This window comes from Sipha flava, unplaced genomic scaffold (genome assembly GCF_003268045.1).
Source record: "Sipha flava isolate LNK unplaced genomic scaffold, YSA_version1 37_pilon_pilon, whole genome shotgun sequence".
NCBI classification, from domain to species: Eukaryota; Metazoa; Arthropoda; class Insecta; order Hemiptera; family Aphididae; genus Sipha; species Sipha flava.
This window is the reverse complement of record NW_020273087.1, coordinates 2,121,626-2,146,934: the sequence shown is the minus strand read 5'-3', so window position 1 is coordinate 2,146,934 and position 25,309 is coordinate 2,121,626. Positions and strand designations below refer to the sequence as shown.

The window sequence follows — 25,309 nt, the reverse complement described above, 5'->3', positions numbered from 1 at the left end:
TATACTTTACTTGTTCAATAATATATTGCTACATGTAATAAAACTCAGAGTATGATTGTTTCACTGGTCTATATTTGCTAATGGCGATGGCACCATTATTTCTACCTAGAAGACTAACGGTCCAATAAACTTTCATATTTTAATTTATTTATTTTTAACATTGTGTTTGCAAATGTATATTATCACTAATTTGTCTTTATTAATAATTCTAAAAAAATAAACAGTGAGTAGGGTAATATAGAACAAGATAGCAGAAAAAGTATTTAAGCATACCAATTGTATTCGATTAACTTAAAAGGATAATAAGTATACAACCATTAGTGTTGAATAGCCAACACAACAATAATAATGAATGAAAATTATGATCAGTTTTTAGTGTCCACGATTTATCAACTATAATTCATTTGAAACTTTGGACCTGGGGTTTAATAAATTACAAAGATGTATTTATATATTTTTTTAATTTTTTTTAACAAAAAAAAATATTTTCAACTCGTAATTTGTACACAATAGGTACATATTTACTACATAAATAGTGATATGTTTTTAGATAAAATTTTGATTTGTTGTATCAAAATATTAATATACATATTAAATTTTAATGAATAATATTTCATCACAAGATATATTTTTATAAAATTCAGCAATTTTGATAAATATTTATGACAATGCAACACTTTTATTTTGAAAAGTCCAAAAAACTATTCAATGAGTTAAATATATTTGGTGAAAGTAGGTATAAGTTGATGAGTTTCTACGTATATTTTTTTTTTTTTTTTTTTAATTGAAATGATTATAATGTTCATAGATCGTGTTGATTATTAGTTTGTTCATTTGCAATTTCTTTTTCATTATACCAGTTGAAAATAAATTTTAACTTAGGCTTTCACGTATATAATTACATAATAACAGTTAAAAATTAAAAAAAAGTGCAATATCGAGTGTCTTCAATGTCTTTACACAATTATATTAAATACCTAAATCAAGTCTATTTTACCGGTAAATTTTACGATTTACTACATCATAATAAAATGACGGTTTATTTGGATTTATTAAAATTTAACCAAATGTTTAGACCATCCTAGGTTATTATTTTGATAAACACAATGTCAGGCGAAGTATAATTTTAAATAGTTATTATAATTATTTCTACTAATGGTGGTTTATTAACTGTGAATTTAAAACAAAAAAATTAATTACTCATTTGTAATTATTTTATGACCTAGTGCATCATAACGGAATACAGATGAGTGGTGATGCTGAACATAATGTTCAAACATTTTATTAGAAAAATGTAAAATATTATATCTAGGTACAGTTTACGCGTACATAAATTAATTTTCCCAGAAAAAAAGAATAAGGGAGATATGATATATTTTAGACTTCATACGTGCAATAGTAGAAGAAAATATTTAGTTGATTGATCAATTTATTATTAATCATAATTTTATTTTTTATTATTACGCGACATATAGTAGAAATCGTTTGGAATGTCTTCGGTTTACACGTCGTGTACTGTCCAATACATCCAAAATTCATATTATCCCACATTTACGTGTTAAAAATTATCGTTTAGTATGTACGACAGGGTATATAATAATATTGGTTTTGTTTTTTTAAGTATTCAATCTATATATTAGTCTACATCAGGGGTCGGCAACCATTTGAACCATGCGGACCATATTTTTTTTTCAAATTTTTATCAAGAGCCACATAAAAAAAAAAAAAATTACACATGTTATATATTGATAATTGTATTGCTACTTTGATTATTTTACATAGAAATATGAGTGTAAAATATACGAATGTTACCGGAAAAAATTGCTTTTAAGAAAAAATGTAATTTTTTGACAAATTAAACATAATGGCTTACCTTTGTTTTCGACGAAAAAGTATAAATCAACCCAAGAATTATTAAAAAAAAAACAATGTTCATAACAATTTTTTTTTTTTTTTTTAGTTGCCATAATGTTTGGATTTACTTATAAAATGAAACTATTACAAACGCAAACAGTCACACGTACGGGCGTAATCATGGTGTAATACTAATCACTACAAATGCAAAGTAACTATGACCATAGATTAAATATATTAGATACATATGTATTAAATACATCGATGAAATATATTTAAAATTTTAATTTTTAAATATATATATAATTATATTTAATTTATCTTATAACTGAGTAGTGTAGCCATCATTATCTTCGACTCCGATTAGATAATAATAACAATTTTATAGATTAAACTGACTATATAACTAATATAGAATAAACATAAACTATTAACGATTACATTAAATTTTATTCATAAAGAAAAAATAATTGAATAGTAATGAAAGTTGTATGAAAAATTTTATTGAACAAAAATAAAACACAAAAATGAATCACTTTTGTGCGGGTCATAAAAAATTACTTCGCGGGCCGCGGGTTGCCGACTCCTGGTCCACATTAAATATCCTCTCCATGATTCTCTTCTATCTTATGTTTTATCCTATTGGTTATATGCGTCTAAAATAATATTTGTCATTAGACGCTGCAGGTGGTATCTGTTATTTCGATTATTTTAAGATTACAGTACACATATGTACTTCCATTGCTCTATATTGCATCAGTTTTGCAGCCGTTGTACCAAGCCGTAATTACTAAATTATTGAAGATAAGCTCTCGAAAACAATAAAATCTAAAGTATAAGCAAAATCAAGACAAAAAAGTGAAAACAAAAGAAATCGTTTTAAGTGATGATTACTTATATTTGGGCTATAGTAAAGGTATTTACATCGTTAATATTATTACGTATTTTTATATAGGAATTGTTTCCGTCAAGCTAGATTTTATAACAGAGAAATAATTGCCAAAGAGAACTTATTACTTCAGGATCTGATAATATAGATTTGAATGACTTAATGACCAGTTTTCAGGAAAACTTTATTAATAAAAAAAAGGCGGAAAAAACAACTTCGATATGAAATCATAAGTGTAAAAATAGACGATGATTTTCAAATATATTAGCGGCCCGCACGGATGATGATAATCATACGAAGAACGTAGAAGAATAATTTGTTTAATAACCTGACGATGATAAAGTATACTTTTTTGTGATGTGTGATAAAAAAAATAAAAAACATATTTCATTTTCTTGGGTATGATTCAAAATGAACAGTCTAAAATTATATTGTAGTGTTTGTCTCATGCTTTAAGTAAATTAGAAAATGATCATGTTTAAAAAAAAAAAAAAAGATTGCGAATAAAAAATAATGTAGTGCACATACAGTGTTTTAATTTAGGTTTTTTTTGCTAGAAATTAGTCAAGTATATTGCTATTAGTTATATTATATTTTAATTATACTAAAATCAAATTATACTGCAGTACTGTTTTTATACATATTAATCCTATAATTAATATAAATTGTAAATCTTACAATGTTTAATGCGACCGAATTATGTAGTGATTCTCGCATTAAACTATTCTACTGTATTTGTTCATACATTTTTTAACTATAATAATTTTCAAACTTTTATAAATAATAGTTTAATAAAATAAATCATAATTATAAATCTGTTGAAGAAAACTAAACTGTTCTAATAAGATTAATTTGATCTTATTCTATATAAAAAATCATAAATGATTTTGCATAATAATTTTATGAGCACTTTTTATTTGTTACCGCATAACATTATAAGGATTATTTTTTCAAACGTTATAGTTGACGTCATGGCTTTCAAATTTACAGATACCCGCCCAAACTAAACTTGTATACCCCATCGAACAACATTTGAATACGAGCTTAATGAACTTACACCTTAAATAATATAAACACTATTGTTTGTATTGAATTGGAAAACCTAAATATAGCCAATATCATAACTATGTCGCCACCGTTGATACTGTTGCGTATACACCCCCCTCGACGCCACCAATACATCGGCTTCATCACTGGCGAAAACATCCATTAAACCATCACGAATTTAACTTAGGACACATCCGGTGATATTCATTTTGTAATATTATAGTGTTAAGTTTCACCTAAATATAAGGGCCCCTCCGTCCCGACAAATGTTATTTTAGTTTTTAAGATTTATTTATTATACAGTCCACTATTTTGCTATAAATCTTTTTTTTTTTGTTCTTCCGTTGTTTTTCGTTGCCATCTTCATTTTCCCAATCATATATTCATGTTCCGATGATTCTTTGTCGAACTCAGTCACGGAAATATCGAGCATACAACGCTAAATTATTAAAGACGATTGCATTCAGTATTTTGAATGTTATAAATTACAACGAGTGAAATTAATATATTTTTTTTATAAAATATAGTTCAATATAAACTTCAATTATATAGAAACATCTAAGATAATTTTTTACAAGTCAACGTAAAACGTATATATTTTTGTACAGCAGTTTCTAACTGTTGTTCTATATAAAATAAAAATATAACACTTAAATTATTATTACAGTTAAGAATGTGCAGACAAATTCACGTTTTTATTCAACATGATCGTACAATTTTTTTGTTCCAAAATCTATTAATCTTTTATTTCCTACAATTTCCAATATTGTTTTTAATTAAAAGTCTTAAATGTGTAACATATTTAAGATAATATCATTAAGAGTATATTATGTTCTCAAAAAAATTACACTGCGTGTAACCATGAACCCGAAAAAAAAAATCGATAACGTGATACGTGTTTTATTTAAAATGTATTATCACTTACAAATAATTAATTATATTTTAAAACAAGAAACAATATATTATAGTACTAATATTCTTAATGTAGCTACTTCAATGGAATTATTATAGATTATAATATTTGTTGAGAAATAATATTATAGATGTCGTGAATATAAAATTGGTTCATCGGTATGTATTAAAAAAAAAAAAAAAAAATACATGGTACTTTATACGAGAAATTGTCACGATCTTCCTTTTTATGATATTGTTTAATGTTTTTTTCAATTTATACGCCTGGATGTGTTTGCATTGAAGTTAAAAAAAAAAACGAATGTAAAGGTAAATACTATTGTAATCCTTGGATTTGTAGTTTAAATAATCGTCCGCATCAATAAAGTTAAATGTTTAACTTTCATCTGAGCTTGTTTATAACAAGTTTACAGTACACTTCTTATTAAGAGACGGTATGTATTATAGTAACCTATAGATGGTAAATTTTATTTTCATTTTGCACGCATTTAATTAATAAATTCCCTGTGTATTGTGCATATGCATTTTTATTAGAGATAACGAAGTATGTTCAATCTTTAAACATTAAATGTCTTGTGAACATTATTTTCTTATTGTGAAGTTTAATTACTAATAAAAAAGTTAAAGGTATGTGATACATACATATATTTATTTATTGAAACGTCACTATTGAATATTATTAACTTTAATGAATACATTTATGTTCAATTGTTAAATATTTATTATAAATGCATTTATATTTTGAAATGGCATTCGCCATAAAACACATCAATCACGAGATCAGTGTAAAAATATCTCATTACAATTTGTAATTATATAGTTTAGACCTTTGTGAACAAGTTAATTATATTAGGAATTCAATTTTATTTTAATGGGTCTGTACGAGTAAGCTGTTTGTTTCAATACAACTTAGAGTCTTGAACATTTCACTTTGTTTTGTTAATGAGTTATTTTTTTAACTGAGAAGCGAATAGTTTCGTCCATCGTTTTCTACAGATTTACATATTTCGAGCTGTTATATTTATTTAATAACTATTTTAAATGTAAATACTGTGAATGTAATTAACTTATGATTTAGACTGGATTGTTTTAATTTTAATAAATAAATGATAGTAATTCATTCTAAAGGCGCATTCACTCTATTCCTTAGCACCTGTTCTGCCATTTCTAAAAATAATTTTGACAAATTTAATTTTCTTAATTTGTTCAACTTTTTTGTAAAAAAAAAAAAAAAAATGAAATATGGATAAAAAACTAATACAGACGAATAATTCTTAACTATCGTCTACGAAATATTTAAATAATATGTACTCTCATAAGTATAAAATAAATAATTATATTCCTTACAACGATTTTAGAATATTTTAACAATGCGAATTACTGATATCACATTAAATACAATTTATCATTAAAAAAATAACTATGATTAATGATATTATAAAAATGTCAATAAAATATTGATGGTTATAATTAGTAAAACGTAAATCGAGTCAATGCTTTTACAATAAAGTAAATAAAATTTTAGTAACATTATTAAAATATCAGTTTTCCACATAAATATAGTATTAAAGGAGTAAGTTTACTACCATACATACATTTATAACTAAATATTAATTTTAGCTTGATTTATTCATTTCTTTAGTCGATTTACAAAATCATTGAAGTTATATGCATCATAAATATAATATATATTGTTAAATACTTATTTTAAATATAATACGGTATGTAACTGAGTACTTGTCAACACAATGTTTTTTATATTACAAATTAATTTCATCAAACGTATTTGTTCCTTCTGTTCATAGCGACAGCAACACAAGTAGCACACTAACAACAAGTGGCCACCATTTTATTACACTTTAATAATGTTCCCTTAAATATTGTATACCTTACAACTATTTATACATTCAAGTATATTGTGTACGTTGTACGTGATTTGAGCGCCTGTGGAATTGATATAAGTAGAGAGCGGATCTTTAGGTTTTTACATATTTTTATTGGGTTTATGCAGATTTACGAGGATAAAAAATGTGGACGATTTATCCATCATAGAGTTCGTAAGAAAACATTTATTTAGTATATTTTAGTATATTTTGGACATTAGAGAATATTTAGCCTATTTTTCATATTTTTGAATATATTCAATTATTGTTCATAAAAAAAAAAAAATATTTTATTAATTTCTCGAGTTGTGATATTTCTGGGAAAAAATATTTAATTGTTATATTTATATTCCCATGTCCATACATGGGATAACATAACTGTTATAAATTTTTTCCATTTAAATAGTTTATATTTTACCAAGAAATGGTGCATACAAGTTGTTCATTGTTTTTATTTGATTATTCTGTTTTAACTAAATAATTTTATTATATTTATACTCCTATGTATGAACTGTTTTAAATATTTATATTTAAATAATTTACCTGTTACTTAAGAAATGGCCCATAACAGTAATTTAATGTTTTAATTGAACAATTTAAGAAAAAAAAAATCATATTATCGCATATTTACAAGTTTAAAGAATATTTAGACAATATTTAAGAGTTTTCTTGGAGCATATTATCTGCATATTTACAAGTTTAAAGGATATTTAGAGATTATTTTAGGGTTATTTTAGAGCACATTAGCATCATATTTTAAGCTCTTAAGAACCTAAAATCCGTTTTTTAGATATAAGTTACGGTATTGATTATAGAATATACTCTAACCTAAACAAAATGTGTCTTAATTAATACGTGCATTTTACCAAAAAACTAAAACGCATAGTAATAAGTAAAATGTTATTTATTTTTGAATAATAAAAATTAAATTCGATCGATTAAAAGTAGTCAACCACCGACGAATAGTGAAATAATTCATGTAACCCGTTTCAATCGAATGTAATTGGTTATTGTCGACCAAATAAGGTATTGAAAACGTATACAAACGATGATTGTATCTTATGGAAAGGTGTTTTTTATTTGTATTACCGTACGTTTATGTTTACACGTTCGGTAACAATTTTTTACGATTCATTTACAGAACAGTAGTTATTAAATCTAGGTACGTAATTCGGTCGTTATGTTGCAGCCGTACAAGCGGATTACCTGCGACGGTGTACATTATATCTACTTCGTTATAGTCGATTATCGATGAAAAATCCTTATCGATAAAATTCTTTTGGTTTGTATTTATTTTCAATTTAGCAAAGTTATGCAATCCACGATAAGATAATATCATATTTAAAGTGGTATCGGGAATAATGCCATTACACTTAGACTTTCTCTATTATCTATTAAATCTGTCGAAACATTAAAAATCGGAATGCACTTTTCCTGAACGGTATTTGCCTACGAACGCAACTCGTCCGGCTATTTTCTACGGCAAACGAATTGTTTTGAAAAAAAAAAATAAAAAAAAAAAAAACACATAGGTCCTACAGGTCCGTTTGGTTCGCGGAAGCTCAAACGTTAATAAATGTCCGTCTGTACCGAAAATCGGCGGAAGACTTGTAATGACCGTCTAATATCACCGCGGACTAATATTTTCCCGGTCGAGAGTTGACGATTTGTCGAGGAGTACCGAAAACACGAGGCGATCGATCCACGACGGTTGTAACCAACGGCAACGGCCTGTCAAAACAATGCGGCCGACGACATCGGGCGGACGAGCCGAGCGTGGTCATTCCGGAGACCCTGGAGACCCTGTTCGCAGTGCCAGGGATACCGTACCGTGTTTAGTGAATCGCGCACGCACCCGTCATGTACGACGAGGAGATCGACGTCAGGGATGCCGAGGATGTGGACAGCGGCAGCGACGACAGCGGCAGCAGCAGCAGCAGCATCGGCAACGACAGCAGCCGGGACCTGAGGACGCCCAGCGCCAAGCAGCGGAAACTCCTGGTAAGGTCTGGTCCCAGGATCGACTGCCGGTAACGGTTTACGACCCGTGTGTTCATTTTACGCGTTCTGTCGCAGATGTCCAGCGGTTCGGGTCGAAGGTCACGGTCCAGGCTTCGGGCCGTCGATTGCGCAGACCCGGACGAGGCGGCTAAAGAAGACCCAGACGACGACTACGACGTGCACGAGGCTCAGAGGTTGAATGGCCAAAATCGTATTTTATCGTCTCCCGTCGGTTTATACCTTTTCCGGGAAATCGATTCTCGTTTTCGAGACGCGATTCCGAAACGTATAAAAAAATATCGTAAATCGTATTGCTGTTCGTTTTTCGCAAGTATTCGCAGTCATGGTTATCGGATCGGAAACACCGCCACCGCCATATGCGTTTTTCTAATAAAATATATACTGACATTTCGGATAAAAAAAAAAAAAATTAAGTAACCGAACGAGTTCAAACCTTATGTTATTGCAAAACTGTTATGACACACTTATTATGACGTTTGCATATATTTACTCCTAAACGGTGCACAAGAGAATTAAAAGTTGTAATTTTTTACGAGAATATTATCGTTTTTCCTTTGATTTGGTCTTACTGCATTGGCTTAGAAATTGATTTGTAAAACATTTATAATCGTGTAATAACATAGGCTGGTCTATACGTGAAAATAATTAAAAAGTTATATTTTCCGCTGGAGTTACATAGTTATAGACAGTTCGAACCTCTCCTAAAATTCAAAAACTTTAAATAATGTTACGCTGACAAGTCATATTAAATTTATTCAGTTACGTGTGTCTTATTAATAAATTACAATAAATGTATAATGTCGCATCAAGTTTCGCAAAATTGTTAGACATTATTTTATTTTTTGCTGCTTTATACATTAATTATACATTCAGTATCGTTTAGTTCATGTAAAACAGTCTTAAATATCTATATAATTAGTGATAATTCTTTCCTCAGCAATCTTAATATCATATAAAAATTAAAATATCTTATATAAACAGATATTGTCATGTATTTTGTTACGTTATGTGAATATTTGTAATAATTAAATTAATGAAGCATAATAATTTATGAATATAAATATTACAAAGTACATACCACACTTTATTATTAAACCATATTTTTTGGCACATTTTGTATGCATATATATGATGATGATGAGAAATGTAACTTAAACAAGTAAATAATGAAGTTATGGGTATAACTTAACTCATATAGTTGCGATTTGACTTCCAATAGGTACTTATATTAAATTGATATAAGATTTGAAATTTTATATAAGAGTAAAACTAAATGATAAAATTATCTTTTATTTGAACAATAATAATAAAATAATGTAGAATTATTTTCTTATTGTTAATTTGACCACATACTATATGTATAGTAATTATTTTTAATCCTTCATATGAAAGATAATTTACCTTTTTCGGTATATGATCATTTTTCAATCATACCTTTTAATTATTTTAATATATTAGTAGATTTTTTTAATAAATAGTTTAAACGGAATATATAATATAGCATGAATATATCAACTTTACATTTATTAATAATAAATTGATACGCATACCAAATATATTACCAATAAATATATGTTAAGATATATTTATTTATACGCTCATTTTGCTTTCGAACATGCCATTTGGAAAAAAAAAATCATGATCTGATTTAATAATAATAAGACGACAGTTTGTGAGTTTTTTCTGTTTTAGTAGATAAACTTTTACTTTTACCGTGTTTATAGGGATTTCAATAAGGACGTCGATCTCTTGCACTTGTCCCAAGACATTAAGGACGTATTCAAATACATATCAATGTAAAAATATACTCATCAATATTGTTCTCGAAAATGTTTTTTAACATACATGTCACGTGTCGTTCAGGTACTACCCTCAAAAGACCAAACTCGAGTTCAGACTTCAACCATTCGTACCGGACTACTTGCCAGCCGTCGGAGATGCCGATGCGTTCATTAAAGTGATCGCGCCCGATCCTTCTGTGCAAGTGGGTTTAGGATTGGAATACTTGGACGAACCAAGCCTCAACCAGAGCGATCCGTGCCTGTTGAACTTGCAGCTCCGGGCGTCGTCTAAGTCGTTATCCAAATCACTGGTAATGAAACATGACGCGTAACGACAACAAATAATAGTAATAATGTAAAATGTTATATTGTAAACACGTATAGGTAAGACCATCCAAAGGATTCTCAGGATCTGAGGAAAATTAATTCGGAGGCGGATTTAATAACATATTAAAATCAATAATGTGTAATGAGCAATGCCGAGTATTTATCGATCTGTAATCCAAGGGGCTCCCTTTAAATTTTCCTAAACTGGGTCCTTAGGTAAAATAGTTCCGTACCCCCTCCTCCCTGGTAACGGCACTGCCTTGTTTTTATTTTTTATTTTTTTTAATTAATGCGTGTCACATACATATGTGATTACTTCCAAAATTCAAAAACAAGACTCGTAAACTAATACCGATGCGACAATGTGCATCAGTTATATAAAATAATATGTCATGTTATGAATTAGAAATATTAATTATGTGCGTAGACACTTGACATTGTATTCATTTGTTTACATTGCTTACAGGTGTGTACGCTACCGTAGTCCAAGAGTGTATTTGTGTTGTGGCCATGGGGGGGGGGGGGCGAAACTAATTTTTCCTCAATACAAACTTAAAAATAATTTACAGTTCATTACCTACAGCTCATGTTCCTGTTATAATGATAGAATAGTAATTTATATTCTTAATTATTTGTATATTACATTTTTCAAATAAATTAATGTATTATATTTAAAAAAAATACGAGCCATGGGGGGGGGGGGTGGCGAATGCCCTCTTCGCCACCCTCAAATACGCCATAGTCACGTGACAAAAACCTACACACGTGATTTGTACTATGCGTTATTATGTTGGATTTTTAAACTTCATAGGTAGTGAAGCGATTAGAAAATGCCGAAAAGAATCCAAAAGTCGTGGAGCAGTGGATACGTGACATAAACGAGCTGAACCGTGGAAAGTCTTCGACGTTCTTCTATTCCAAGTGCGTACAACCAATAATCATTAATATTATAAACATAGCGCAGTTGTGTAAGTGCCGTCCGGTGTACACGACATCACATCACACGTATTGACGGTGCGATGCAATGTTCAAATGATGTATTTTCATTTAATGCGTGTCGACAGAAAAATGCCAGACGTAGAAACGATAATGGAGTCGTGGACGGGCGGCGACAAGCGGGACAAAGAAATGCCGGATTTCGAAAACGCAGATTTATTGACTTTAATTGATGACGTTTCCGGTACGTGATTCAATTATTTGCAAAATTGGTACACATACGAACAATAATCGTTGTACAACACAACGCGGTATTACACGTTATGGGTTCGCGTATTGCTTGTTGCACTGCGTACGCGTCAATTATCAGTATTCATTACAACTGCGAGAGGACAATAGAACTTTATTGTCCAAACAGGAGTATGTAGGACACGCATGATATTTAAGCTACCATATGTTGATGTAATAATTGTTTATTATTGAAATTTCTCGACCCGATAACAATGGTGAAGTTTTTGTTTGATCTTGCGAATAAATTGAAATATAAAAGAATATATAAGAGAAACGTATGTGATGATATTCTGTTACACGTATCGTACAAGTGTACACCCCTTGATCGATTTTCGTTTAAATTTAACTGTATTATGAAAATATTCCTTCCTTGTATACCTGCGTACGAATTTTTTTTTTTTTTTTTTTTACGACAACTATATTTAACACTTATTATTCCTCCCATCACATACATGAACCGTCATGGTTGTCCGGTTGAAGTATAAACGTTTTCCGTGAAGGCATTTAATATTATATAGGAAAATGAAATACGGTTATAGTTATACGAGGCAACTAATAGCCGTATGAATATGAATTTAGGTGTGTTCAAACTCGTTTCTCGTGTCAAAATATGGTTTCGCAGCTGGGACCCCGGGGAAATAGTAGTACGTTTATGAGTTTAGCATTCGTTGCGTAAAACTGAAAAATATATATATTAAAACATAATTTGCTAATGTACTTCTTTGATGTTTCGTTATCTTGTAATACTGCCGACCTGCTATTGGTTTCCACGCACCATAGGTATTCGTTAAAACATTTGGCATGATTTTATTTTCATATCTAGCAAGTCAACCGGAAACACAACGCAACGTTACCTGTCTTAATATAAAATTTATTTATTTTTTTTTTGCGTAGGTTTTCTTTTCGTTTCGCAATTCTCGGGTACAACGCACTAATTAAATCGAATGATTGGATGTTTCAGATTACTTTGGGATTCCGAGGACCGACACCAAAATCGAATCACTGCACCTGTTGTTTTCCGTTTACGTGGCCATCAAAAACTCTTTGGCTCAAGACACCACTGTGCTGGCGTCATCGGAAAGTAGTAGTTAATCACATCACACGCGCGCGCGCGCGCGTACAAACAAAATCACAAACACTCACGCGCGCGCGCAATTGAATGACAAAAAAAAAACCTGAACGCTGACAGCATATTAATGTAAGTGCTGGAGTGCATACAATCAGAAATATGTAAAAATGCATGTACTATATGCAATCAAATATACAAAATACTCAATTAGTACAATATTTGATGGTTAGAATCCTAGAGGATTTCGAGTTCCGCATAAGAAATTCAACTGCTCATTAGAAGTATAACCGTAGTGGTTGATCATTCACGGGATCACCAAATGGAATCGATTTGGTTTGAGAATATTTTACTCCGTAAAAAGCAGCCAAATCTAATTCAGAAAACATTACACGCCATGGAAAGTTCTATAAAACTGTAAATAAATGTATGTATATTAAAAAAATAAGAGCATAGTATTACGAGGGCGATTGCGAGAGAGAAGAAAAATGTTCCATTCACTTTGGCGTCCTCTGCTGCACGTAGTGTATCACGATCGTGTCGAGGCGTACTCGTGTGTAATACGTGAAACGAAATGGCACGGCGATGCGCATGCACGCGCAAAAACACGGGGCAGCACCGTGTGCACGAATGCACGAACACCCTTTCACCGGCCGTCCCTTGCCGGATCGGATTTCGGTCTCAACCCCCAGAGAAGGGGTAGGAACGCGGGACACGCCCATCGGTCAACGTAGGTGTCGTCGACCGCAGACCGCGTTGCCGCTGGTTTCCGCCGCGGCCAGTCCCTTCGGGCCCGTGCACGGTGCGCGCATCATATACCCACGCCGTGACAGCCGCTGCGACCTAAAACAATGACCGAGTGCGGAGCGGCCGTCGTTGTCCGTAGGCCGCTGTCGCCAAGAAAGTTTTTCGCCATGCTGTACGAGACGGACGCGGTGACGGACGTCCGTCGTCCTGGGGTCTGCGGTGACGAAGATCACGACGACAACAAGGACTGCGGCAAGCGACCGTGCTCGGGATCCAGGAAATCGCGGCCGCCCGTCCCTGCCACGGTCACCGCCACCACCGTGACCAATCCCGCGCAGCAGACCGTCGTCGTTGTCCGGCCTGCCGCCGCGTACGTCGAGCACACGTTCGCCGCCGGTTTGACCGCTTTCCGTGAGTATACTTCTCGTGTTTGCACGCGGTTGAACAACCGCAATCTTTAAATGCTTTAAATTCACGTATCGTAGTAAAAAATAAATGAAAATAAATCCCTGGGCGACCAAAAACGGATGGTAATTAGTAGTCTTAGATTTAAATTAATGTGTAAAATTACTTACTATTATCTTAATTCATTATCAATCACTGACTGCAATGTTATAAAAAATATCTTAAGAGAAAACATTTTTCAACACCCCCTCCCTCAAAAAAGAAAATCCTGGATCCGCCACTGGTCGTTTGATTGCAATATTATACCACCGACGATGCACCGATCGGTCCTGGCGGACGCGCGTAGATCTCCCGTGTAGTACGTTTCGGCCTATCTTCGGATTGTATCGAGTGGCCAACGACCGTCGACGCTGCGTGTTGCACCTTAAACGTTCCGACTTGTGTGAGCGTTTTAAATTCAGAGCCCAACCTGGACGCCAGTAGGATGAATCCAGCACCTGCTGCTATGGCGTCATCTAAATATCTGTACTGTTCGCCGGGTCGCTTACGGGACACGAACGGTCGGAAGATACTCCGATGCCGTTTTGTCCCCGGTTGTTCCGAGACCAAAATGGTTTCACTATGAACATTAGAAATAACGCGATTCCGAGTCGCATTACTCGCTCGAAAAATTCGACTCCATACCAGTTGACCCGAATTCAATATTTATGAGCGGATTTCCGAACACAGCTCAGCTGTATCTGTACACCATATTTTATTATTCGTTACGTATATGAAACAGTTTCTATCTCGAACGAATACCTACTGCGTATCGCATAAGCTTCCATGTCAACATAGATAAAACGTCCTTTCAAAAATCTAATATTATTTCATTCATCAGTTCTCCATCCTTATTAGACCAAATTTGTTGAGGATCTCGGTGTTCAAAACACATATTTCAAAAGTTTACGTGAAATCTCAGCGGCTCCTTTTGAAGCATAGGGTTTGAGGTATACAGATTTAATTCTATGATCTTTATAGTCAATAACCCGTCCGTAATCCCCGTACAATGTTAACTGTAAATCTATTTCGTTAGCTCGTACATCGAAATCCAACGATGTTATTGGCTTTGAAAAAATACCTTTATAAGATATTTTTCAAATTTCAGGTTATGTAAACATTTATGAATGACGATTACTCGAATTACTGTATGTGAAAATTTTTGTTCGATTTTCTTTAATAACGTTGAACTACATTCCGTTGACCATGACCTTTTACTTTATAAGATTCGTAAATGCTTTTGAAATCATTTTCACAAAATATTGGTGCGACAAGGATAACGTTTTAAAATACGGTTTGGATCTCAAAAATAATATACTCGACATTTGCTGCTATTAATAAATCATGTTTACGACATAAAAAATATTGGTTTCTTTTAATCATTGTTGTTTTGGGATTTAATTTTCCATATTTCATTTGATTCAGTGGTTTGCCTTAATCGCCCAGTGCCCACGAGTAGTTTAATATTGATCGCTACAAATTGAGGTTAGTCGTCTATAATATAATTTCGTATATTCTCATGGCTCCCTAGAACTATATTTCATATTTAAAGAATGTTAATCAACATACGATACTCTCAACTATTTTATAATTCAGTATACACGTACGTATAGTAAACGATTTGCACCAAAATATTTAAACCACTCAATATTACAAAAAAGATTATTGGTATTTAACATAATATAAAAATCCTCATTGTTGTATTTATATTTTCTATCGTCATCAATAAAAATCATAGGTGTATACCTAAGATTACACGATTGATCATGCAGTTGACACTAAAAATAAATATAAAACTACCATACATCAAATTTTTCCTACCTGCCATCGAAAATAATTTTAATTCTATAATAATTCATTAATGGTTACATTATTAATATATGAATTTGTAAACAACTCAAGTATTATAAATAATTTAAAATAATTACGAAACATTAATGATTTTTAAATTAATATCGAACAAAATATTTTTATTATTTATCAAATTTAAAAAGTCACTGAATTACACTTTCAAATTAAAAGCTAAGGGAAATTGTATAGTTATGTTAAATCGTGTGTAATAATGTCGATTATTTGCGTAGACATTTAATAAAAGCTTGATTTTACTACACATATTCCACTTTTACTATCTAATAATAAATCGTGTGAATATTAAATCAAGTAGAAATTTTTGAAACTATTTCTTTTATCAGTTGTTTTAGCATGATTTATTTTAGTAGCCTAGATTACTAAAATAAATCATGCTAATATCATCTGGCATCCTATGTAGATAACACCGAAACAGATTTTTATAATTTTTATCGTTTCAAATACAATTCAGTTGTTTTTTGGTAATTTATTCGAATTTCACATAATTCAATTACAACATAATTAAATGTTTATGATTACGTGAATATAACACTACAATCTTACTTTGTAAAAGTTTTAAAATAAAATATTTTTTTTATGTCGGCCTTATGAATTGTCAACTTATTGGTTTTCTGCTCATCGACCTTATTCCAACTAGATAACTGCATTACCTACATACATTATTATTGATATTTAATATCATGTGGGTATGACATTTCATTTTATTTTATAAAAATTTAGAATTTAATTTTTACAATAACTATTTGGAAATCTTAACAGTAGTTTTTCTTTAATGGTTAGTTCAGTGTAATGTATTCGTATAATTACGCAATTACGTATGTTATTCATTATATTCTTAAGATGGAATCTAATTTAAACTCATTGAATACTGGCTATTATTGAATTTTCAATTACAATACGGAATAATCATACCAGAATTAAAATGAAATCATGAACTTAATTGTGAATAGAGCAACCAGTTAAACAATGTGTAATCGGGACTAACACACTCACACACATACAAGCACGTTTACACGTTTGCTCATGTACATTTTAGACTAATTTGTTCTTTAAAATCATCAATCACCATAAATTGTATTTTAAAATAAAATATGCTCCAATTAAAACACAAAACTAAATGTTTTAAAAACTCTGTAAACGTATATATATATATATATCTATAGAATGATGAATGTATAAATACAAATATTGTATATGTATATATGTATGCAAGGCCATATCTAGAAATTTTTTTCGGGAGGGGTCCAAAGGGTCCAAAACATGTATATTGTAATTTTATTGAATTTAGATTTTAACTTTTGATATTTGGTTAAAAATAAGACAGAAAAAAATTTAATCTTCTTTTATTAAAATTAATACCATATTTTTATATGATATTATGTTATAAAGCTAAAAGCAGTAAATGGTTAATTTGAGCTTAAGTCATTTTTAACTGAAAATATTTATATTGGTATTAAAAAAAAAAAAATATTTTAAACATTCGTAAAAATATCGAAAAAATTTCGGGGGGGGGGGCAGACCCCCTGGACCCCTCCAGATACGGCCTTGTATGTATTCATATATTTATTGAATTATTATTCACTTAATACTTTTTTATGATTGAATATGGTTAATGAGCTTAAACGTATTATATACACTACCAAGTGTTATAAATTATGTTTCGAAGGTCTATATTTAAATGTCATCTTCAGTTTTTTTTCCGTTTCATAATATAGTATAATATATATTATTTACCTTCAAGTGAAAAGAGACTCTTTTTTTATCACCAAAATAAAATTTATGTACATTTTAAATTAGAATATATGTCATATGAAGCATCAAGTGTGTATAAAATTAATTATTCCGAAACCGCATTTTATGTTATGCAAAGTTCCGCATAATTATTATGTTGCACATCAAACCTAGGACGATTGTAACCGATGATTTATAATATAATATATAAAATAAGTTCTTGAGCTTTTATTCGTTGTATATTATCTTGTAGATATTAATAATAATAATACCATTCTCATTTCACTGTGCTAGTTTATTTTTTATTATTTTTCATTTAATAAATAAAACGATTTAAAGTATGTAGTAATATATTATGAAATGTCCAAATAATTATCTAAATATTATAATGTGCAAATACATAATGTGTTGTGTAATGTCAATAAAATAAAAAAAAAATAAAAATATAATATGAAGATATTTAATATTTAAATGTAGAAATATAACCATCGTTACATTAAATTGCTAGCGTTGTATTAAAACTATAGCTATAGTCAACAATATTAGTTCAGTTGTTTTCATAATTATTGTAAGCTAGCAATGTAGATTCTTGAAAATAAAACTAAAATAATAATCATAATAATAATTATAATAATTATAATAAATGCCAATTACAATAAAATTATATTTCACGAACGTGTGCTTACAATATTGTATTGAAATACTATTCGTTCGAGTTGAATTTAATTGTTCGCAAAACATCCGTGGGATACATTATACGATAATAGCGCGATACAGTTATTAATACCGAATAAAATTCTTTTGCCGTTGATGGTATCATTGAATTACACCCGTTCAAGTATCCGATTTATGTAATGAGAACAAACACATTTACCGTTTTCATGAAAATATCACGCTCGTTGTTGTGCAACGCTGCGTATTTGTACGACGAACACCTTCGTAACACATCGAGTACGTCACGTTATTATTCACGAGCATAATGACCGCTGTAGCAATGCACCATAATGGTCCGGTGTTGTAGTACAAACGTTTTCTCGTTTTATGTGCATAATACGTGCCCGTCAGTTTTTTCGAATTTTAATTTTTATTAATCTGTATTCCGCTACGTAAGATTAGGCGTATCTGAATGTCGGCAACATCAATGTTCTTGACTCAGCAGTAGGTAGTTATACATATTTAAAAGATTCGTGCAGGCGTTACCTTTCGTTTTCAATAATCTGTCAGCAGCATACTTGTTTAGCCCGTTCAATATGTTTTCTGTGATTCATATAATTTTACATTTTTTTTTTATTAATTTATTATAATACGTCATCGTATGTGTTTAAATAATCATAAAAATTTATCAAATCTTTAGTATTGCACGAATAACATAGCACACACAGTTATACTAACACATTTGAGGCGCAATGTAATTATATATTATAATGAATATATAATGTATAAATATAGATATAAATATGCAATAAAGAATTGTAAAAGTTTAACTGGCTAATAAACGTTTGGGTAAAAGTAATACCTATTCCTACGCTTCGTCAAATTTCGATGACAGCAGTGAAGTAGGTTATTTATGTTATTTTTGTGTTCGCAATAGTAATATACATGACATGGCATCAACAAATTGTAACCACATCAAGATAAATCATGTACGAGTAAATTATTTAGGCATTCGAATATTTGAGTAGGATTTTAACGGACAGACAGATTTTATGTGCATCCTAATATTTGAATGTTAATCTCTTCAGATTTATATAAATTACAATTATATTGTTTACTTTAGTCATTATTTATACATGTATTCACGGGTGATAATCAATCACAAATAATTAGTGCGTTTACCAATAATTCATGATAACTTAATATGTACACAACATTGATTTTTATAAAATTCTCGTAAAGCCATTGCAATTAATTATAAGATTATAAGATGGGTTAGAAGAAAAATAACCATATTGTAAATTTTGATGACTTAGTTAGGTATACAATACTTACTGCATAAGCAATGTCGTTGTTAGCGGGTAAACAACTTAGGCAATTGTCTAGGGCCTCGCACTTAAAATCAATTTGGCAGCCCACAATTTGCCATATTAGTATAGTTATGTTATAATAGATACAGAATAAATACATTTAGGCGTGAGGACATTTTACTGCTTGTAAAAGTGTATAAATTACACACGTCCATAAGTACTACTTACGACGTGTAGCATATTATTGTGAACACTGTTATTTTATTTTATCCCTTTGTTTTATATATAGTAAATCAACGATACTATATCAGTGATTTAAATGATACATTTCGTAAACTATCGCCATACGTAAGCATGCTTAAACATACTTATCGTAAAGAAAGGAAATCTTTCCGTTATTAACCCCAGGGCACGAACCGGCATGCCATCTTAAGTTTCTTAAATCACATCTTACAATGTACGGAACACGATACTCGGAAGTCTTACAGTAACCTCGGCCGACTGGTATGGACGTATAGTCTTTATTGACTAAGATACATTGTATTGTGTTACAAGTTGATATAATACACCGTTTGCAGTACGTAATGCCGCAGCACACGACAATCAACCCTCGTCTACTTAGCCGCCGAAAATATTTCGTAGGTTTCCTAATCGACTGCTGGCGAAAAACGTGAACGCGATCGCGCACCTTATTCGATTAAAATAAATACAGTACACGCATAGGATGCGAGCGTATTAGGGTTGCACACGGGATAGCAGTGGTGGTGTTACGCGTAGAACAGCGATTGCCACGAACCGCCAAATCGGATCGATCCCCTCGACCGGACACGGTACGACCGACGGCGCGCACTTGAAATCTTTTGCTATCCCTTGCGTCCGTCGATCGTCATTAAAACGCGCGTACGCGTATCATATTTTTGTCGTTTAGTGGAGAGGAGGCGACGAAAAGAAGGCCGAGCACCCCGTCGGCAGCGGACCACGTTCAGTCCGGAACAGACGCTGAGCCTGGAAATGGAGTACAGGAACAACGAGTACGTGTCGCGGAACAGGAGGTCGGAGTTGGCCAACGCATTGGACTTAACTGAAACCCAGGTGAAAATTTGGTTTCAGAACCGCAGGGCCAAGGACAAGAGGTTAGAAAAGACTCATTACGACCAGCAAATCAGGTGAGATCACAACGTTGTTACTGATAGATGATGGGGTAATATTTCTCACTAAATACTGAAAACGCGAAAAATTATGTGCATACGATTAGCAAGCGTTTTGATTTAACGTTACTAAACGATTTGAAAACGTGCAACTGATGTGTGCACAAAACATCTATTTAAATTAACATCCTGTTACCGACTTTTATAGTTTTAAATAATATACAATACGAGTATTATAGAACCCGACCACTTCATGAATATTTATTACTTATCTTGCAGCTTATACAGAAACGAATCAAAATGATAATTTCGCGATGGGATAAAAATTAGCTAGGTTTCACGTTATGATAAATTATTGAAAGAATCATTTTAACAACACATTTTTTTTCGGACACGATTACCGTACGCGGTTTTTATGAAATAAAAACAATATCGTTAAATCTTATTCTTGAATACCAACATATGGATGCTTAACATTATTATCTCTATAATACACGAGTAAAACACACCACGATAATTACCTGTTTAATTTATACAACTGTAATTTATGTATGTATATAGGTATATAAGACATTAATATGTTACTATAAAAAAAAAAATAAAAATATTATAGGTAATATTGAAACATACCTTACTAATAATTACTTAGGTTCAACGTTTTTCTAAACTATTAATCTGTAAAAATGTTAAATATGTATAGCTATTTTTTTCCGTATAATATAATTTTGATTTTTTTTTTTTATAGAAAATTTTTTTCGACAATTCATTTCAATTTTTTTTTTTTTTTTGAAAATTGTTGAGAAATTGAAAAAATTACTTTTTGGAATCGACAACTAAACAAAACTTTTTGCGTGATAAATAAAATTGATGGTGAGAGCAATAATTCTAGTCGAAATCATGTAGATGTTTAAAAAAAATTATAATCCATAACCAATCGAAGATTGTAATTAGAGTATCATAAGTACCTCGTAAAAAGGCTAAAGTGAGAGATTAAATGTATTTTATTTAATCATTTTAAATTACGAAAACCCGTAAAATGTGTATTCTACAACACGGTGTTCATTCGACATAACATTTTAATTTTAAATAAAACTAGTTAATTATTATTATTATTATTTATGAATAAATGGATGATTCGTAACCAATATTGCAGTTGGTTGCATATTCGTTTGGGACGACATTGTGTAAACTTAGTGGTTTTAACGTACAATATTAATATGTTTTGGTTGACAACACGTTCATAAGATTATTCGCTGTATAAATTACAACTGTATACGAGTACCTGTTTATCATACCAGATAGTACATATATGCACGACATACCTTCGAAGCGGTTATTTTGAAAACCATTTCGACTCCAATATTTACGTGCACTATTAGATAATAAAAAAGTAAATTAAATCAGTTTTAATGGTAGTATTGTGTACGCAATATTGTGTTGGTCTGAAACACATTTCTGTGACCCAAACAGTTTATCGGTTCTCCGCTCGACCAAAAATATTTCTTAAACAATAACAGTCACTGAACGTTGTTCCCGAATGGTCTGATGACACAAGCATTTTGGTCAATCCATAAACAGCCAACGTATATTAGAGAACTCGGAGTACAACTCACCAACATGATACTGTACATTCTGTAAAACGTGATAACGATTATAGATATGTAGTGTAATAACCCAAAAATACAAAAAATAAAATAGATGTAGGAGAAGTAAGGATGAGTGGGAAGTAAGATGGGGGAGATGGTATAAATGTGAATGGCGGTGAGGTATTAATGGGTTGTTACCTTCCTCCTTGTTTGAGGGAGGGCTTTCAGGGTTGAGAGGGTTCGAGAGCCGATCAGGGCAATTATGCAGTCTGCCAAGTTAAATAAAGCAGCACTTACTTATTTTACCGTAGACCTTCTGATGTCGATGCGAGGTTGAAAAAGAAAGGACAAATGCAGAATTTAATTGCACTAGAACCGGATACTCTTCAACACTCGTACGAAGAACATAAGTCGAACGGATTAAAATAATTTAATATTTTTTTATTTAAATTAAATTTAAATAAGTCAAAATAAATCGCATGTATAAGCTCGTCGTTGATCGGTGCGCATGCACTGACGACCTAAGATCAAGAGCTCTGTGAAGGGTGGTGTGTGTCCCTGTGATATAGGCACATGCGGCGGCATGGACCTTGGGCCTGTCCTTTGAATGTAGGGATGTCAATAGTATTTATTGTTCGACCCGTGTCGTTCGCGCGGGTACCGAAGATACCGTTATTTATTTATTCGAAAATGTTTAAAAATAACGTACATATGAATGGTATGCATAATATAATATTTGTGCCGTCTTTTACAGTCGAATGATGCACATCATTACACAGTAATCCTGTCATGTCCATCGGTTATAAGAGTATCCAGTACGACGGGAACGATTAAATAAACATCGAACTCGAAAAATTACGCGAAATCTGAATTATATCGCGTCAGTATTCCAAACGTATTCAGCAAAAACTGTAATAACGATCGAAAATAACGATGACGTTGTGATCGACGACGAGTAATACACACAACGCAATTCGTACTGGTACTCCGACTTACCGCGAAACGAGACGTTTTCATCAAAAAAAAAAAAAAAAAACGTAAATCAGTGAAAACATTACAGGAACGATGCAATACGTTTTTTTTTTTTTTTTTTTTTTTATTCGCGTCGCACCAAACACGTGTAATCGTCACGCGCGCGTGTGCCTCGCAACGCATAATTTTCGCTTATCGCGAGCGACGAAATACTTCCAAAAGTAAATAAAAACGTCCAAGTCACGGGACGGTGCACCGGTGTCCCGTCCGAGAACGTTTAGGATTTACGTCGGTTATCTCATCATGTACACGAATTCGTATGAATGTACGCGCCCGCCGACCGTTCCGGGGTAAAGATTCGCTGGCGCGCGCGTTGTACTGCACCGGAACGCAAACAAAAAGTCCGCGGAGCGAATATGATTCGGAATTTTTTTCTTTCTTCTTTCGCTGGTATTTATTTAAAAAAAAAAAAAAAAAATACCGTATCCACAAACGATGTTCAGGTGTGCGTTGTACGTGCGTGCACATGTTTAGGTGTGCGTACGGCGTACGTATTGTACTGTTCGCGCACGAACGTTGAACGCAAAGCCGATTCCGTTCCGCGTATTTTACTCCGCGTCCGCCGCAAAAGCACTGTGCGAAAGTTAGTCAGATGTCGTAATATTTTATGTTCGTATTATTTTTATTGTTATTCCCATGTTTTTCGCGCGCGCCGCGCGGGTTTCACGGTTATTTTCATCGGTGCTCATCGCCGCGTCCTTTGAAACGCATTTCCTCCGCCGCGGCCCGACGCGTAATCGAATCATCCGGCCCGGTTGGTCTTGTGTACGCCGTCGACAGCTGTTAAAACGTTAATAATTATCACGTCGATCGGCCACTATAATAATAACGATAATGTAGTCTGCACCGTAATGCGTTGACGGCATGCGCCTCGTCCGTATCTACGGGGCGGCATTGCGGGTCTTGCTGCGGACACGAGTTCTGAAAAATCGATGTAAACTTCGTAAACTTGTGGACCATGGCGTTTTTGCAAAATAAACGAGAAACGAAACGCAGCACTCGTTCGAAGTGTGTAACAGTAATTAATGGCATTGGACACCTGGCAACGACGAGGGTGTTCGTTTCAAAACTTGTGAGGCTGAACACTATTTTTACGCATACGTCGGACCGAAATATGTTGCAAACTTTGATAAAAAAAAAAAAAAAAAAAAAACAATCGATCATGAATTGGTTGGGAATTATTTCTTAACGAGTAAGACATCAAACCTAATAGTTTTATTTCATTTCGCATTTGAGTTGATGTTACTTGATTGTAATTGGGTAGAACAGTAAGGAAAATCTACAAAATAAACGTGTTAATTTACTACCTACGTGTTGGCACATTGTAATTGATTTACCTATTCTTTTGGTTTTTCAGGCAGATGTTCCAGCAAAACGGATTCATTTTGCCGAAGATTTAACGGCTGTCGATTATAACGTACGCAATGATAACAATTACGATGGACGTTGTAATATACCGTAGTATTGATAAAAAAAAAAAAAAAATTGATTATATTATATTACTAGCCGTTGCTAGTCGCCCATTCTACACGTTTCCACGACAGACATGCTGCACGAAAAAAAGCAGAAATCTTATTATGCACTTGTGTCAATACCAAATTCAGATTAAGGGTGAGAGGAAATCTTGGATCTCAAAGGAACGCTTTCGGCGTCCAAAAATAAAAGAGGTCCATTACACAATCATCCTTATTCGTTTGTTGTGGTCGTATTACGTATGTATTAATTATTTTTTCATAATTTTTGTATGAATATGTTTTCTATTAAATGTCGATTTACTCAA

The 25,309-nt window shown here is 32.1% G+C and overlaps 2 protein-coding genes across 3 annotated transcripts; both read left to right on the top strand.

The window, feature by feature from the left end:
• The first annotated feature begins 8,009 nt into the window (after nucleotides 1–8,009).
• Nucleotides 8,010–13,052, top strand: LOC112688187 (intraflagellar transport protein 46 homolog). Of its 2 annotated transcripts, XM_025561259.1 has the most exons (7): nucleotides 8,016–8,586; nucleotides 8,662–8,780; nucleotides 10,332–10,403; nucleotides 10,471–10,699; nucleotides 11,527–11,636; nucleotides 11,780–11,895; nucleotides 12,904–13,052. In XM_025561259.1, exons 1-7 carry the CDS (start codon nucleotides 8,446–8,448, stop codon nucleotides 13,032–13,034), a joined length of 918 nt encoding a protein of 305 aa, XP_025417044.1. In that variant the 5' UTR covers nucleotides 8,016–8,445; the 3' UTR covers nucleotides 13,035–13,052. The 2 variants fall into 2 exon arrangements, with proteins under 2 accessions (XP_025417045.1, XP_025417044.1); XM_025561260.1 differs by lacking the exon at nucleotides 11,780–11,895 and having other exon boundaries at nucleotides 8,010–8,586.
• A 784-nt stretch (nucleotides 13,053–13,836) lies between these two features.
• On the top strand, nucleotides 13,837–25,309 carry LOC112688188 (homeobox protein rough). The gene is made up of 3 exons (XM_025561261.1): nucleotides 13,837–14,166; nucleotides 20,692–20,929; nucleotides 24,887–25,309. The coding sequence occupies exons 1-3, from the start codon at nucleotides 13,860–13,862 to the stop codon at nucleotides 24,927–24,929; spliced, it is 588 nt and encodes a 195-aa protein (XP_025417046.1). The 5' UTR covers nucleotides 13,837–13,859; the 3' UTR covers nucleotides 24,930–25,309.

Bases quoted from the DNA above. Each gene is read 5' to 3' on its own strand.
- LOC112688187 (XM_025561259.1), top strand. From the start codon at position 8,446: ATGTACGACGAGGAGATCGACGTCAGGGATGCCGAGGATGTGGACAGC. The intron at 10,700-11,526 runs GTAATGAAACAT...TAAACTTCATAG, and splicing joins AGTCGTTATCCAAATCACTG to GTAGTGAAGCGATTAGAAAA. The intron at 11,637-11,779 runs GTGCGTACAACC...GCGTGTCGACAG, and splicing joins TCGACGTTCTTCTATTCCAA to AAAAATGCCAGACGTAGAAA.
- LOC112688188 (XM_025561261.1), top strand. From the start codon at position 13,860: ATGACCGAGTGCGGAGCGGCCGTCGTTGTCCGTAGGCCGCTGTCGCCA. The intron at 14,167-20,691 runs GTGAGTATACTT...TTTGTCGTTTAG, and splicing joins CGCCGGTTTGACCGCTTTCC to TGGAGAGGAGGCGACGAAAA. The intron at 20,930-24,886 runs GTGAGATCACAA...TTGGTTTTTCAG, and splicing joins CATTACGACCAGCAAATCAG to GCAGATGTTCCAGCAAAACG.